Below are 18,311 nucleotides of genomic sequence, written 5' to 3' on the forward strand. Positions count from 1 at the left end.
TTCGTATGGACCTTTTATAGGAAGTCACTTTATCTAAGTCGAGACTAGAAGAAAAATGATCAAACCAGGAGATTGCATCTCCAGGTATAGCTCACAGGTCAAAAGAATTAACTCAAGAAACACATGCAACTCTGCTTGAAGAAGTCCTTGTATATTAATCACAGGACCTTCAGCCATTCACCTAACCTAAAACACCTCAATTATCATTTCACTGACATCAACTCGACAATATCATCTTATCCTCACAGAGAGCAAAAGAGTGTCATGACAATAATGGTGAACAAGATCACATGAGAACCAGTATAGAAAACTGCGGAGAAGTACAACATACATTCAACCTCCACACATACATTCAACCTACACACGTTTTTTAATCTTTTCGCATTCTGGTTCTTTTAACTCTTCCAGAAGTTATGTGAATGATGAATTTTGTTGGCAAAAAATGCATCAAGCACAAGTAAAAATGAAAGGCCTTGCATTTTAGCTTATAAACTACTAAAAAACCACTATATTGCACACAAAATGTCGGAATGACTAAAGATCATGTTTGTTGCATTTGCTTCTTCAGACCTCCAAGAGGACCATAACCTTTCTCCTCTACCTTTTGCATATGACAACTACAGCTATTGACGTTAAGATTAGCACCACATTTTAGGCACAAACCTTTGCACTTGGGATCACACACAGCATTAATGGTGATTTCAATGTGCACCAGGTCTCTAATTTGTTTTGAAATGTCGATGACTTTTTCTTCAGGAGGAAAATACAGCTGGTCTTCTAAATCGATCCAAGCATCATCGTCCTTCATTTCCTCTTCGACGTTGCCAAAACTTTTGAATTTGTCCTCTCCAAACATTACGCCCATGTCCAGGGTCTCTGGTTCCTTAATAGGTTCTTCACTCAACAGGAATGAAAAGTTTGAAAAGATACTCTCTGCAGCTGGTTCGCCGCACCTTCCCAAATACAAATATTCACCATGAGAAAACAGACCAATATTTCTGCTTTGAAGTGAAAGGAAAATGGAATTTGACAACAACAAATACTGAGCATTAGAATTAGAAGGTAGAGTTTTCAGGTTATGTATACGTGCAAAATAAAAAAAAAATAGTTTCTCAACCATTTTTCAAGGCACGAAGATAATCTAAACAATAACCAATCACTTTCAGCGATAAGGGAAGACCTCTTTTAAGGTGTGTTGAAGTGTGTGACCATCCCGTCTAAAACTAAAAGCTTAAGCTGTTAAAGAGAGTCACGCTTTTATTTACTTAGAGCCTGTTTGGATGGGCTTATGCTTATAAGCTGCTAAAAAAAATAAGTTGGGGTAGTCTAACTTATTTTTTTTGGCTTATAAGTTGTTTTCAGCTTATAAGCTGCTTTAGATAAGCTAAGTCAAATGGGCCCAATTATTTTTTTGAGCTTATTTTAAGCACAAAATGATTTTAAGCTGGCCAGCCAAACACTCAAAAAAGCTGAAAACAGCTTATAAGCAACTTATAAGCCAATCCAAACGGGCTCTTAATTATGTCTGAAACATGCCCCTTCACGTGCGTGCTATTTTCTTTTTTTAAATGAACCAAGCACGTGGAAATTCTTTTTGATAATAGGCGGTGGTGAGACTTGTACCCAAGACCTTCGCCTACTTTGATTCCATGTTGAAGTGTGAGACCATCTCATCTAAAGCTTAAGCTGTGAGAGAACACACTTTTATTTACTTAATTATGTCTTGAACAAGGTGTACATTCAGCAGAACTACATGACAAATAAATGTCATGTGAAGAAATTCTTATCCTTTATTGTCCCCTCTTGAGTCATTGTAAGAATTTGGGGAAATGGGGGCTTGTTCAGGATTTCATCTATTAGTTTTGCATTAAATGGGATTGTCAAAGAAAAAAAAATTGCATTAAATGGATCTGTTTCTCTATTCTAGTCAGTAGTCACCACTTGACCACCTTACTCAGATGTAAAACTAGGTACTAACTTACTTTACAATCTCTACGTAACACAAATTGTATATAATTTCAAAGCTAGTCATCATGAGAATCTCTTATTTTGTTTTTTGGATGACTAAGAAATTCCCGAGGGCTAGCCCTTCTACCCTTCTCCACTTAAATACCAGGCATGTCTTCCATCGGTTCGAACCCGTGACGTGCGCCTCAACCCACACATCACACACTGACTCTTACCACAAACCAAAGCCATGGGGACTTCAAGTCTGGTCATCATCAAAGACTCTCACGCGGCATTTCTTTCAATTTGACGTACTTCGAAACTTTTTGGCTTGGCCAGTATTATTAGAAACCATATACTTTAGAAAGTCATTCATCAAGGATCAAACCATTCATGCGTCCTTGTCTATTGGCAGAAGAAGTTTTATATGAACTTAGGAAGAAGGAATCAATTAGCAGGACTATATGTTGATTTCCAGGCAGTCACTTTAACTCAAGAACCACTAGGAACTTAACAGAAGGAAGCAAATCCCACACAGGTCATCAGAACTAATAACTTATCAAAAAAAAATAAATATATATATATATATACTAAAGTTGCAGAACTCACTTTTTTGGTTTTTGTGATAATCATGTCGAAGAAAATCTTATCAATTACTAAAACGAATGGAGACGGAAATAGTGGATGGATCAATGTAGGTTTTAACAAATGACAGTGAAGGATTGACAGTTCAGAGGTTTAAGGAAGAGCTAACCTTCTCATGAGGAATTTTAGATAGCAGAAAGGAGTATCTCCACCCCCACCCTACCCCAACCCCCCATGCAGAAACCCCCTTCCCCTTCCCCTTCTCCTGATGACTGCAAATTCTTGCCTGAATCATGAAGTTCAAGGAGGAAGCTTGGATAATACTAAAATACAGTGATCAAACTGAGGAGAAGTTTATTCTTGCAACCTCGGAGATTTCAGCACAACCATCAAAGAGGAAGCCGAATGGAGATATATCATTACCTCCTTTGGATTTTCTAAAATCATCGTATTTACAACAATTTTTTTCTTCTTTTGAAAGAGGAATATAAAGATAAACTTCAATTCATTCCCTTTTCTGGAACTGGTAATATTTACTGCAATTCATTCTCTTAGCATGAACAAGAATTTTGAAACTGAAGAACAATTGTGTTGCTCTCGAGCGATCAATCAATATGTGCCCCAACCAAATTTACCAGTTATACGAATCATCTATGCTATGCATTTATTCCGTTCTATTTGGCCCCATGTGATTTCACTACTAAATAATATGTGTCTATTAAGACAAATTTAGGTACCTTGAACTCAGCGACGAATTCAAAATTTATGTTTTATGGGTTCAACCTTTAAATTTTTTAGCATTAAACCCATTATATTTTTCAAATTATGGGTTCAGACCTACTATTTGTTGCAAGTTTAATGAATTCTTATACATAAATTATCTTTCGCGTCAAAAATACTGGGTTCAGATGAACACGTAGCAATACAACTGGGTCCGCCTGTTTGAATTAGAGGTTTTTTAATCTCATTTACGCTGACATATCAGTGTCATATAGTCTCAAAAACATTTGACGTTATATAAAGTAATAACAACTGAGCCACATCTTAACTAGTTGGTATCGCCTATATAGATTCTTGTTTCGGTAGTGTTCTATTTTTTTTAATTTTATTTTTTATTTTTGAAACTGGTAACTTTGTTTCGGTGGTGTTCTATTCTGATCTAATTAACGATTCTAAGAAATTGTAGATTATTGAGACAACTCATTTCATACTCCTTGTGCCCCAATTTATGTGATGCACTTTCCTTTTTAGTCTATCCCAAAAGAATGATACCTTTCTATATTTAGAAACAATTTAACTTTAAACTTCCAATTTATCCTTAATGAGATGATTTATAACCACACAACTATTAATGGCTTGTTTAGACCACAAGTTTTAAAAGTGTTCCTTTCTTTCTTAAACTTCGTACCTAGTCAAGTTGCATCACATAAAAGGGGACGAAGGAAGTATGAGTTTAAGTTCATATCTTTCCCTTTTAACATTTCAATCATCAAAATATCGCATCCATGAACTAGTGCATATGGAGGTCCGTGCAGTACATGGTGGTCAAACCATCTACTTTTTATCCGTTATGTATGGAACTTCTGTAAATATTTATCGAACTATTCTATGTTTCATATACTTTATGAACTTTCAATCTCTAGTGATGATTAGATACTCTACACTGTTTTTCTGGTAGATTCTCTACTCTTTTTTCCAATCGCTAGTGATGATTAGATACTCTATATAGAGAATTAAGTTTTTCTGGTAGATTCTCTACTTTTTGTATACATGTAGAATGGGGCTTTCTTCTCCAATAAATCGTCAAAAAAATGTATCCTTTATTAGTGCTACTTGCACCCTTTGTCAAATGTGACATTGATCATATGAATCATTCTTGTATGATAGCACATCCATTGTTGTTTTATGCCGGTGGTGTCTAAACTAATTTGCGCACCCCTCGACTAATCGACGGGCAAATTGTTACAATAAATAAATGTAGGTGTTGGTCCTGTTGGATAAGCCTGGCCACCAAGGCTAGCTCGAACCTAGGATCTCCAGATTATTCCTAAGCCTCAACCACTCAGCTATCTCCTTGGGGACATGACCATACATCTATCTCAACATTTGCACCTATTGAACATTCATATTTTGGATCATAGAAGTCCAACATTTTACTCTCATATAAGATTGTTGGCCTCATAATTGTTTTGTACCTTTCGCTTTGTTGCATATCTTACTATAACATAGCATTTCTCCTTTTCAATGATCCTATTTAATTTCATGCGTTTCAACCTCAATCATCATGTAATTCTCCTCAAAGACTGAGTCTAGAGTGTCAATACAAATTATGCTGCTCTAATCAAGGTATCCCTCCATATTAGCAATAGCTTTTACAGCTGTGTATAACCAATCTTGACTATACAATAAGGTCTTCGTTGGCTTTGCGACATCTTCTCTGCAAATTTCTTATCGTTATAAAAAGGCAATGCGTTTTAGTTTAGAACAAAGGTCAAATTGGATATTCAATATCAGTGAACAAAAAGCAGGAATGCAGGACGTCTGAAAAACATAGTTATATAGCACACTTGAATTTTGCAAAGGTGGGTCTAAAGGAGCAGTGAGCATGCTCAATTCATATGAATGTATGTATAGAGCAACAAATTGATAAGTTGAAACAAATCATAGCAAAAACACAATTAAATTAGCAAATATCTCATAGACACAGCAAGTAAAGCAGACGAACTTTTGGTAACACTGCTAATGACATAAAAAGAATAACTATACCTGTGAAGTGTTTAAAGTCCTAAAACCATAAACTTACAAACTAAACGAATACCTTTTAATGTGCATTGATTAGACGGATAAAAGTTAAGACACAAATAGGGGCATCAGATTTCAGTGGCAGAGCTAGGATTTCATATAAGGGGGTTAAAGAAAATACTAGAATGTGACACCTACGATTGGGACCTACGACCTAAAACAATTTTTTAAACCCCTTTTTGCTACTGCACTAGAACCTTTGTTTATGTCAAGGGGATTCAATAGTTTATATATAACAAAAAAAGTTCGTTTTTACCCAATTTGTACTGTATAATTTACCAGCATAGGAAATTCAATTGAACCCCCTTGCCGGAACCTAGGTATGCCCCTGTTAGATAGAGGATAAACTCAAAAATTACATCAAACACATCGAACTTCGGGCATCTATTTGTATTAATCGTGACAAATATCTGAAGTAATTTGAGACTGTTAATATGCAAGTGGCTATAAACCTACAGAAATGTGATACATACCTGTTGCAAGCAAGTGCGATGACTGTCCTGATGATTCCGTCAAGTCTCAACTTGTACTTCCTCCTCGTGACATCAAGGGAAATCAATACAGGAGTTCCATCAGGATAATCTTTGACATCTTTAGTTACCCTAAGTCCCATTACCGAAGCCCGAGACCTTGAAACCTTAGTGGAGAGCTTGCCCAACCCCAGCCTTTCTAAAGTGGTGCAATACTCCAAATGTGTAACCAAAGAATTTCTTTTGTACACAACTGCGCCTTCCCACGGCGACCCCTCATCATCATCTTCTTCTTCTTGTTCCCAATCAAAATCAGGATAGCCGCTTTCCACTACAAGATTATTATTACTTTTCTGGTTTCTGACTACAAACTTTGAGGGGTTCTTAAGAGAATTAGAGATTTTGCCGTGAACATTCACATAAGGGTTCAAATGGGGTTTAGTTATGTGGTTCACATTGTGTAGGTTACCATAGAAAGGGGAAACTGATGAGAATACAAGACCAAGAGGCATTTCCAACAAGTACAATAGAGACTGACACAAGTTAACCTGGCAAAAGTATCTGCAATATAAACAGACTCTAGTTCAATTACATGAACAATTAACTACCTTGTTATTTAGCTGAGAAACGGAATTGGAAATAAAACCCCTAAAACCCAGTTGCGAAAAAGATAGAAATTTGAAAAGCAAATACACAAAAAATTAGGAAATAGCAATTGGGTTTTGTTTGTGGGCGGAGGGAATAGAGCTGCTGTTGTTATGTCATCTCCTAATCCAAGTGAATTTTTGAGTTTGACAGACGGGATTAAATGATACTGAGTTTAATTTAAGGCCAAACTCATCATATACGTGTCGTCGTGTACGATCTTTCGCTTCAATATCTCAACTAAATCTTATTTCATTTAAACACTTGAGAGGTAGAGTTCAATTGTATCATTTTGGTATTTTTCACTCAATCAACTAAATTTACAAAGTGTGGGCGGAGAAAATAGAGCTGCTGTTGTTATGTCTCCTTATCCAAGTGAATTTTTGAGTTTGACAGACGGGATTAAATGATACTAGAGTTTAATTTAAGGCCAAACTCATCATATACGTGTGGTCGTCGTCCGTTCTTTCACTTGAACATCTCAACTAAATCTTATTTCATTTAAACACTTGAGGTAGAGTTCAATTGTGTCATTTTGGTATTTTTCACTGAATCAACTAAATTTACAAAGTTTGTGCAATACACTCACTGCTAATGTGGCAAATGACGCATAAAATGAGGACATATGTCTTTTTAAATTAAAAAAAACACTATTTTAAAATATTTAATGAAAAATTAAAAATAATACTCTAAAAAAAACTCGATTTACACCCAATCAGAAAAGGACAGATTATTAATAAAAAGAAAAAGAAAGAAAGGACACATTGAAAATTCTGGAATGAATAGTCGTTCTTGGTGTACTTCACCATCTTCGTGTTATTTTTGTTACAATCACGATTGTAATTCAAATTTTCAAGAGAAACTCCTCCAAATTTGTTATAACTTCAGCTAAAGATTCCCCACGAAGACCTAAAGACAATCCAACATTAGTTTCTCAAAATTTTCATCAAATCAATTAGCTCATTTTAAACCTTCAAGCTTTCTAAAGACTCCATTAATGACGATTTTTTTAATTCTTTTTGGGAATTTTATTTTTCTTTTGTTTATTAAATAGATTTATCCAAAGAAAAATCATCTTTCTTGTCCCGTAAATGCTTAGGGAGAGAGAGGGTGGGGCGGTCTTGATTTTTTTCCGGTGAACAAGATAGCAATGGTGGAAGGTTTGTTAATGGTGAAAGGTTTGTTAAATGGAGAAGAAGGAAATAAAAATAATTATAAAAAATAAAAAAAATAAAAAAAACTGTTTTCGAGGCTCCTCACATGCCAGTTTGGTGTGGAAATCACGCAAGTTGCCAAGTCAATGAAAAGTGTCTTAATGAAACAGTCAGGCCCTACTTCAGGTGTCTAAATGAAACAAGGTTTAGTTGAGGTGTTCAAGTGATAGAACCGGACGACCACAGGTGTCTATCGATGAGTTTGGCCTTAATTTAATGATAGAAGTTCACACATACAATGCTATTCCTAGGTGTTTTTTTTAAGAGAAAAAAAAAAGAAAGAAATATCTAAGACCAAATTTTGAGAAATTAACAATGATTATTTTGAAAAGTTTCTTCCTCCATCAGATAATAAAGATTGGTGATTACATATTATAAAGTAAGAAAATAATATAAAAAAATCAATATGTAATTATCATATCATTCTTTAATATGTCGTTATAGTGCTTTTGACCCTTTTGCCCCCGTTGGCCCTTCCCCCAGCCCTACTAGTACGATTTTGATCGCGGGGACAAGTGGCACGGTTCCCGCGGTCATCAGGTGAGTTTTGGTGAGACTTTTGAGAATTTGAGCCTTTAAGTTAAAAATGTTTGACCCAAATTTGAATTTTAGGTAAACGGACCTTTTTTGAAATTTCATCGATTTCGAGAGGTCCGGATGGTCGTTTGTGACTTGGTGGGATGTTCGGTTCCCAAGGCACTTGGGAGCGTTTTAGGCTATTGGTTGGAAAGTTGATCTTAGGCCATTGGGGGTTGACTTGGTCAATGTGATCTCCATTTGAAATTTCGAGGCCACGGGTGAGTTCGTAGCGCGTTTTTATGTGTGTATGGATGTTTGTTTTGTATATGTGGGGCCTCGGGTGATTATCGGATTTCAAGTTGAAACTTGTGGAAAACCAGAAAGTTTCTGGTGTCTGGTGTCCACTGTAGTGGCACCAGACTCCCGGTAGTAGTCCCGCCATAGCGAGGGACCGGCCGCTGTGGCGGGTTTGAGGATTTTGTGGCAGACTCGCGATAGCGAGGGTAAGCCGCCATAGCGGGCCCGCTATAGCGGACGGCTAGCCGCTGCAGCGGATAGCCTGACAGAATTCCTATTTATTGCTGAGTTAAAAATCCTTAAACCCTATCACTTCTCTCATCACTTTCTAATCATACTTTGGGCGATTTAGATAGCTTGGGAACTGAATCTTCATTATGGTAAGAACCTGTCACGACCCAAACCGATGAGTCGTGACGAGTGTCTGATCTCTAGTGACCAAACACCCCTATACTTGTACCTGGGTAACACTGAGTAACAAGGGCCCATAAATATCTCCATCTGAACTATAATAACTTATACCACAACATCATCAAGAGATATGCATCAAGAACTATCAACCAACTGCATGCATGTATATATACTGAAAAGAACAATGCAAGCCGACCAGGCTGCGACATGTGCTGTACACAAAGGAATGGGAGCCGACAAGGCAACATCACGTACCAATTACATACAACTGTCTACAGACCTCTAATGGGATAGAAAACTGTAGAAAGGACGGGACAGGGCCTCACCATACCCATATATACATGTACATCTCAAAATAGCATACCAAAATAGACCGTAGCTCCGGATCGAGCGGAGCGCACTGAATACAGCTGAGGGGAAATCCTACTGAGCTGGATCGTCTCTCTGTCTACCTAAACCTGCGGGCATGAACGTAGCCCCCCCTCCCCCGAGCAATAGGGGAGTCAGTATGGAAAGTGTACTCAGTATGTAAGGCATAGGAATATAAATACATAAGGATCATGAAAGCAAATCTCGATATCTGAATGCATCTGTAGATAAACATCTGGGAATAGCTGTATAATAGGATAATGCTTCTGAGGGCGCATGATATGCTTAGGTCATAATATATAATAGTGCCGAGGAACATACAGCCCGATCCATATATCATATAATAGTGTCGAGGAACGTACGGCTCAATCCATATATCATACAATAGTGCTGAGGAACGTACGACCCAATCCATATATCACCATCATCATCTTTGTGTACCAGCTGATCAGGTGGTAATGCGTATATAACGCCTATCCCTTTCCCCATACCCCATATACATATAATATACGCGTATATAACGTCTTCTGGTCAAGAGTCAATATGCATGTGTATAATGAATGCAATGCATAAACATAATGAGTAACTAAAGCTCTCGGAGTGATATAAGGTCGTACTACCTCCGATAAACATCTTTTGGGCTAACATCGTCAATATATGGAATCTCATGACCCAAGAACAAAAGGAACAATCATAACAAGGAGCATGGGATCATCAAAGACTAAGGTACTCCTAGTGCTTCTAAGAGTAGAGTAATATGGAAGTTGGTTTAGACGTTTGTTCGCTCATATCATACGATCATGCCAAAAATGAAAGAAAGGATAGTCTTAACATACCTTGAAGCATATCTAATTTTCCAACTTCTACTTCTCGGACTCGTAAGTCTACAATCAAGATAACATGAGCACAATTAGACTATTATCATCACTTGCTATCCAATTTAAGTGAAAAAGGAACTTAACAAATCTCGGGCAACATCCCCTTCATAACTCAATAATCCCTTAACTTCCAATTCAACTCAAGTATCAATAACAACATCATTCATGACAATATTAATTCCTACATATCACAATATAATCAATTCTACTTCCAATCATCCCTCAAAATAGCCCTCAAGTCCAACTTTACCCTTATTCAATTTATAACTTTCATAACTATATTTTCTTTACTCAAACCACTAAAACTCTTGGTAATTAACTCAAACATAAAGGTAAAAACCATGTACATACCTTGAAAGGTCTAGGATTACAAGAATCAAACTTCAACTTCAATAAAACCCTAGGAACAACCTTCTTCTTCACTAGCTCGGGTTTTACGGGTTCAGATCTTACTAAAACTCCTCCAATTTGATGGGAAATGTTGAGAGAAAATATATTAGGGCTTTCTATAGTTTGGAATTGAAAAAATAAGAAATAAAGTCGTGGGCTATACATATATAGATGGTTCAAGAAACTTCCAGGGGTGCGGTTGTACAAGCGGGTCGACACGTCGACAGCCCGTCAACACACCGATGGTCGTTGACTTGCACCGTCAATGCAGCCACCTGAGAATCAGAAAAAGCGGCGTGTCGACGGATTAGGTTGACACCACCGTCGACATGTCGACAGTCCGTTAAAGGGGACTGGTGCTCTGCCAGTTCCCTAAGTCCATTTTTGTTACACCTCGAAAAACTTTCATGTCGTTGTGCGGTGAATAGGCCAATGTAAGTTAAGGTGTATATGATGTCCCTACTAATAAGAAGGGATACTTGATAATTCTAATTATGATTCCAAGGACATTTGAGGCAAGAGAAAAAAAGCTCGTAGGAGGTAATTAAGGTAGAGAATATCTTACCCCGAATACAAACGTACCAGCGGGTATTCCTGGTGATTTATGGGGCTAGAAGTTGAACAAATCGAATCGACGCAATCTGAACGGATTCAGGAAACTCTGCAGACATCAGTCAGTGTCGACAGGCCGTCGACCTGTCGACGGACCGTCACTGTGCACTGTCAATATGTTTCTTCAGACTGAGACCTGCAGGCGCAAGTCGACAGACCGTCGATACGTTGACGGGACCGTCGACCTAACCGTCAACATATTTCTGCAATCAGATATTCTCAGGTGTAAGTCGACGAAGCAAGTCGACGGAAGGTCGACAGGTCGATGGGTCGTCGAACCGCTTCTCTGGAACTTTCCAGTTTCAGCTATAAATAGACGAGTTGAGCTCCAATTTTCAGATTTCGGTCTCTCTCTAAGTCTTGAAGGTTCTAGAAAAATTCTCTCATCATATCATCATATATCCAAGGGAAATCAAGGAGTAAACACCAAGAATTAGTAGAATCAAGTGCAAGGATACTCTCTAGGGTTTGTGGAAACCAAGAACCTCTTTGGTGTTGAAGTGGGATTTTCTCCAAGTGAAATGTTTACATCCAGAGTCCATTCCTACATCATCAAAGGTAAGTTTTATGTTCAATTCATGTTATTAAGGATATTGAGAGGTTATATTGAGAGGTTAAAAGACTTGGATTATGGAAGAGAGGAGAATAGGGAGTACAAATATGGAAACAGTGATATTCTTGAATAATGACTTAACTTGAATAATAGTTCTTGACATGTTATGAGTACAATCTTGTGTTGAATAATACAAATGATGTTAAAGGAGTATTATATGAGAATGAATATGGGTGTTCTTATTGGTGTTTGAGGGTTGTCTTATATTTATAGAAGAAGTTGTCGAAATAAAGGAAATATTGCCAAATTTTCATTAACTCTTAGTTGTTTAGCTTAAGTATGTTCCCAGTTTTCTAATCTTAGTACAAATTCCCTTGAAGGTAGAATCGCGAGCTCGAAAGGCAAGCAAGTAGGCAATAGAGTTAAAAAGATATAAAGGTATGTAAGGCTAGCCCTTCCTTCAAAGGCATGATTCTTATATACATTGTGGTTTCTTTTCGGTAATGCCCATGACCTTCTTACATTCCCAAAAGATAAAAGCTGAAGAGTATTAAAAGCTTACTACAAGGTAAAGATGAGTTATGTTCCATGATAATGACACAGTGCTATTATGATGTTAATGATCTTTACATGACTCCTTGATGCTATTCACTGTTGATAGCCTCACCTTATAGTGCTAGTTCCTTCAAGGTGAGACATGACGATCATGATGTTCCATAATGTAATCGGAGATTACCGACCTTACGTCACTCCGATAGAGTTATAGTGTTTACTTGAGCTCTTATGCATGCTTCATGCTTCATGATAAGTATATATGTATGATTACACCACGCCTAGATGGTCGGGCATGACACCGCTAAGGCGGGCGGCTTATGATTACACTGTACCTAGATGGCCGGGCATGAAACCGCTAAGGCGAGCGGCTTATGATAACACCGTGCTTATTTGGCCGGACATGACACCACTAGTGGGCAGCATGACATGATTATCCTGGACGCAGGAGGCCCGGATGCGGGCTAATGATGTTATTGATTCAGACAGCTTATGTATGTATGTGTAATATGTTATGAAGGTAAAAAGTAAGCATGCATGATTCCGCCTCAAGAGGCAGGCAATTACAGTTATCTCTTCTCCTCATGCATTCTATATTTCCTTTTTATGTTACCATGTATGCCTTACATACTCAGTACATTGTTCGTACTGATGACCTTTTCTTTTTGGACGTTGTGTTCATGCCCACAGGTAGACAGGGGGACCGTCCAGATCCTTAGGAGCCAGATCAGCTTGCATAGGAGCACTTCCCTACTCCGGAGGTGCAGTTTTTCATATATTCTTTTGTGTATATAGTCGGACACGACGGGGCCCTGTCCCGTCCTTATGTTTCGTACTCTAGTTAGAGGCTCGTAGATACATATGTATGGGTAGTAGATGTCTTATGATCACCCCAGTGTATATTGTTATATATCATTTTACAGTCATGAGGGCTTATGTATGTATATATAAATATGTATATATATATATATATATATATATATATATGTATTATTTTGGTGATTAGGTGTGTACAGGTTGGATATGATGGTTAGCATGATGAGTGGTGCTCGGTAGTCAGCTCCGAGTACCCGTCATGGCCCATTGGTTGGGTCGAGACAATTTTACTTGCGACGATTCGATTCGTTTAGCTTCTAATCCTATCATATTACAAAGAATGTATACTCATACTTGGGCACTCGCGAGGAAAAGCACTTAATCTCCCAAAAACTCGGGTACGGATCTACATAATAAGGGTATAGACCACCCATAAGCTAAGGACCTTCTCGTGACGAAAACGAAAGGCGTAACAGAACCTTAACCTTAGACTTCATTATTTACCTTCTTTAATCCTTAATCCATGATGGACATCTTTAGAAACAAAGGGGGAAGATGTGTTCTTTTGATAATTTTCTTGAAATGAGTTCTAGACTTCCTTAATGGAAATTGATAATGAAATTGACTAGTGTTGTTACACCCTGGGGGAGATTCATGTTATTCGCATGATGAGAAAACTAACGTGAGTTTAGAGTGGTCATAAAGTCCCTACAATTATGAAAGGATAATAATCCTAATTAATATTCCAAAGACATTTGAGGCAAAAGAAGAAAACTCGTCGGAGAAAGTTAAGGTACAGTCTTGCTTGGGAGAATTTCACATCATTTGAGTTAAGCTTTGGTTAACATCACTTTGAGGGAGAGATATAGAGCCCCTTGGATGGTTAATAAAGAGTTATGTAAGTGTCAAGAAGGTTTCATATGGATTGGAGGTCAAATGAATCAAAGAGAGCACGATTACGCGAAATCGGGCAAAATGGCACACTGAGTGTGCTGACCCACACACTGTGCGCCAACTCCCTAAATTAGGAGTCTCACTTCCCAGCACCTCCCCTAAGTGGTGGGGAGAGTGTGTGACCTCACACTCAGTGTGCAAGGTCACATACTCTCCGCCAACTTGGTCGGCGGGCGAAAATGCCATTTTTTAAATCCCAAACGACCCTAAGTTCATTTATAACTTCTCCCACTTATTTCTCCACCTCTCTAGACACTTTAAAGGAGTTCTTGAAGGTTCCATACCACCCCACACCTTTCCATAACCATCTAAAGAAAGAATCATCATTTACACCCCAAGGTAATCCAAGAAAAGTGATTGTTCTTGATTCCTTTCAAAGTTGGAATGAACTTGATGTTGAAGGAAGTTGAGCTAGGAGAGGTTTCTTGAACATAAGGTATGTTTTTCATCTTATTTATATGGTTGGATGGATGTAAAGGTTTAGTGATCCCTTAGAAAGGAAAAGAATTAAAGTGGAGAAGCCATGGATGTTATAGTGAGGAAAATGACTATGGTGTAAACTTGAAAAGGGGATTTTGGTTGGAATTAAGGTTAAATTGAATATAATTACTTAAATATGATATTATGGATGTTGATAGTGTGATGTGGGGGTTGTTTTATGATATGGTGAAACCTAGTGAAATAGGGGAAATGCTGTTCAACTTCCGTTAACTTTTAGTTGCTCTAAATTGAACTTAAGGCTAGTCCCTTTCTTTCCAGGCATGATTCCTATGTTATGATTCTATCTATACTTTCCATAACTTCCATATGCCCCAAAAGTTAGAAGTTCACGACTCTTAAAAGCTTCGTACGATACCAAGACGAGATGTTTTATATGATGAACATGATGATGATGATTATAATGCTAGGAATTCCAAAGCTTATGATTGTGATGCCAGTATGAGGTCATTGAGCTATTTCATGATTTCCTTGATTTTGTTATTGTTGTTGGTCTCACCTTATGAATTGTTCCTTTGGGGTGAGATGTAGCAATGATGATTACTCCATAATATAAATCGGAGGTCACTGACCTTATGTCACTCTGATAGAGTTGTAGTTTGATTGGGCTCTTGTCACACCCCGACCTCGCTGGGGTGTGATGGGCACCCGACCCTTACTTAGGGCTGAGCGAACCCTCAGACTCTCGCTGCACATAAAATCACGTCAACTCTTTTTTTTTCTTTAAAACAAATAATAAAGTACATAGCAAAACTTTTCTTTCAGAAATATTCTTTCTCGTGGCTTTCAAGCCGAACAAATTTGTGATCATACAAAATTCATTACGTACACAGACCGACAACCAATACCCACGACACTGTCTGCAAAGTCTCTAATAAGATCCCAAAAGCATAACATACAGAATCTGACTCGGCAGCACTCCGGGAACAAATGGAGCTTGCCATCTGCACTGGAACATCTTCCATCTGTCCTCAACTCAACTGGGAGTACCTGCGCGGCATGAAACGCAGCCCCCGAAGAACAGGGGGTCAGTACGGAAATGTACTGAGTATGTAAAGCGGAAATATAACAATATAAGCAAAAACGAGCCAGAAGTATAGAAATAGAACAGGTAGTATCGGATCCGAGTTCGAAACGGAAATACAGAGTGTGTGGCCAGGACCACGATATATATCATAAGCACGGGGTGTAGCCGTCTGAATCGTGATATGAAACAGAGGTACAAAGCCTAACTGGCAGGATCATCGTGCGGATCGGGGCACAGAGTGCGACTGACATACCCGCAACCGAAGCTAGGGGTGTAGAACTATAGCCGACTGAAGCATAGTCCGGCTCAATCATGCAGAAGCAACACCAACAGAATCATTCTCCGAATCCGCTGTCCAGAAATGTAACAGGCAGAACCATGCATGCAGAATCATAACTTACGCAAGCACAGGTAGTATACATTTACCTCAGGTTTCGGCCCTTTAGCATGCATGGTTCTCGCCTTAAGAGGCAATTTGATATATAGGTTATCTATTTATCTCTTGTTTCTTTGTTCCTTATCATGTTGTTGTTCATGCTTTACATACTCAGTACATTGTTCGTACTGACGTCATTTCTTTTGTGGACGCTGCATTCATACCCGCAGGCAGACAGGAAGATGGCCCAGATTCCTAGGAGCTTATTCAGCAGTCTTACAGGGGCACTCCACTACTCCGGAGGTGCAGCTTATTGGTATATTCTTTTGTGTATATATTGGGACATGGCAGGGTTCTGTCCCATACTTATGATTTCAGTACTCTAGTTAGAGGCTCGTAGGTACATATGTGTGGGTAGTAGATGTCTCATGATCTTCTTAGTGTATATCTTGTATATCATTTCGTAGCCTCGTGGGATTGTACATATATGTGTATTTTGAGGAGTAATTGAAGATCGTTTCATAGTAAGTTGTGCTTGAGATTTGTGTTGAACCAAGTTGAATATGATGATGAGTATGATGAGTGGTGCTCAGTAGGTCAGCTCTGGGTACCCGTCATGGCCCTCTAGCTGGGTCGTGACAAGTATAACCGTACAAGTTGATGAATTCATTGTTAAAAAGCTAAAACCTTCCATTATTAGTGATTAATTTGAGGATTGAAAAGTTAGGGTTCATACCAAAATTGGGGGTCTCACTTTAATTCCGAATTTGGCTTAATGTTGAATTAATCTAGCAATTGATTAGTGGGTTTTGATTATCTAGAGCATGAATCACCTATTCCTCCTTCGAATTGCACATTTTACCCTTGTGGGTCCGTTTCCCCATTTTTCATATTTAGAATTGGACCTAAATTAGAAGTATAGCAATATGGGTATTGTTCTTCTTGATTTCTAATGTAGAACTTGAATATGATTATACTTTGAGTATTTGAAAGGGTAAAGAAAGGGCAAACTAAGGATTGACGGTTCGTGGCTCTTGTTCGGAATTCCAAGTAGGTTACGGCTTACCGTTTGCTTAGACTTTGGTTAGCGCATTATATGTAGAGTTAGTGATTGTTGGAGAAATCATGTAAGCCTTCGGGTATAAAGTTGAGATGGATTTCTAGGTTGGTACTGTTGTTTGATTTTGGTGTGTTGCCTTGTTGTGATTTATTGGCTTGTTGCCACGTGTGTGGTATCAGATTAGATATTTAGTCGTCTTATCATGATTGAGATATGGCTATCCCTAACTTGTTGATATTATCTTGGACAGAGGAAAGAACTTGACTAGTTATTGATATCGAGAGATGTGTCCATGTGTGGCACGATTGATTTGATATGTTGTCATCATTTATTGATATTATGCAGTGTACTCAATCTCATCTTTCATGATACTCTGATATGAATACTTAGTGACTTATTCATGGTTGTGAACCCGTAATCTCTCAGCTATTAGTTATTGACTTGTGTAAAGGAAGGACTTGATATTGATCTTGATATTGGGATATGTGTCCATGTGTGGCACGGTTGTAATTGATATCCTCTTGTTGGCATTGATATCATTCATGCATTCATACATACAACACTTACTTGGATCGAGTTACACCTACCGCAACACTGCATTTGGACCGGGTTGCACGTACTGCAACACTGACTATATATTGAATCGAGTTGTGCGCCACAGCTGGTACATAGACATCGCGGGTCCCCCATGGGTCATGACTGTCAAGGCGTAGATATCATCCACCCAGAGCGTATGTGTATCATTGCATTCCATTCATATTTCATTCACTCGTACATCTTGTTTCTGGTAGTGGTTATTTATAGTATTGTACAGTGCTCGTGAACATTGACTTCCTGGTTGGTAACTGATTTGAGATCCCCGTGTGCCTGATTAATATATATTTAGAAATTGATGGATTCGAGGATTAGAGACTTTCTCCTAGGTTGAGACTTGAGGTTACGGAGTAACATTGTTAGTTGTACTAGTGTTTATGGTTATTCTGAGGAATCGTAAGAAACTTGGCAAGACTTGAGGTTAGGTGTTTCACCATAGGCTAGGATTTGATTATTGATCCTTATGTACTTGAGTTGTTATTCTTGGACTGTGTGGTGTGTATACCAGATTATGAGCATGTCTATTCTTCAGTCTCTTTCTTTATATATGTTAAATAATTGTTGTCGGCCTATGATGCATACTCAGTACATGTTGTTCGTACTGATGCTACTTTGATACACTCCTTTTTGAGGTGTAGAGTTTGAGACAATGAGCGTTTCCAGCTCCTGAGACTGATTTTCGAGGCCTGGCTTGTGAGTATCTAACTAGTCGCTGCCCGGAGACTCCTCTATCCCTACCTTT

The 18,311-nt window shown here is 38.3% G+C and overlaps 1 protein-coding gene across 1 annotated transcript; it reads right to left on the reverse strand.

Annotated features, from left to right (window-relative positions):
* Positions 1-277: 277 nt before the first annotated feature.
* LOC132622396 (large ribosomal RNA subunit accumulation protein YCED homolog 1, chloroplastic) lies at positions 278-6,829 on the reverse strand. The gene is made up of 2 exons (XM_060337006.1): positions 5,808-6,829; positions 278-953 (listed from the first exon to the last, which is right to left on the reverse strand). The coding sequence occupies exons 1-2, from the start codon at positions 6,314-6,316 to the stop codon at positions 542-544; spliced, it is 921 nt and encodes a 306-aa protein (XP_060192989.1). The 5' UTR covers positions 6,317-6,829; the 3' UTR covers positions 278-541.
* Positions 6,830-18,311: the final 11,482 nt, after the last annotated feature.

The sequence above is a fragment of the Lycium barbarum genome, chromosome 12 (assembly GCF_019175385.1).
Source record: "Lycium barbarum isolate Lr01 chromosome 12, ASM1917538v2, whole genome shotgun sequence".
Lineage (NCBI taxonomy): Eukaryota > Viridiplantae > Streptophyta > Magnoliopsida > Solanales > Solanaceae > Lycium > Lycium barbarum.

Bases quoted from the DNA above. Each gene is read 5' to 3' on its own strand.
- LOC132622396 (XM_060337006.1), bottom strand. From the start codon at position 6,316: ATGCCTCTTGGTCTTGTATTCTCATCAGTTTCCCCTTTCTATGGTAAC. The intron at 954-5,807 runs GTATGTATCACA...GTATTTGGGAAG, and splicing joins ATCGCACTTGCTTGCAACAG to GTGCGGCGAACCAGCTGCAG.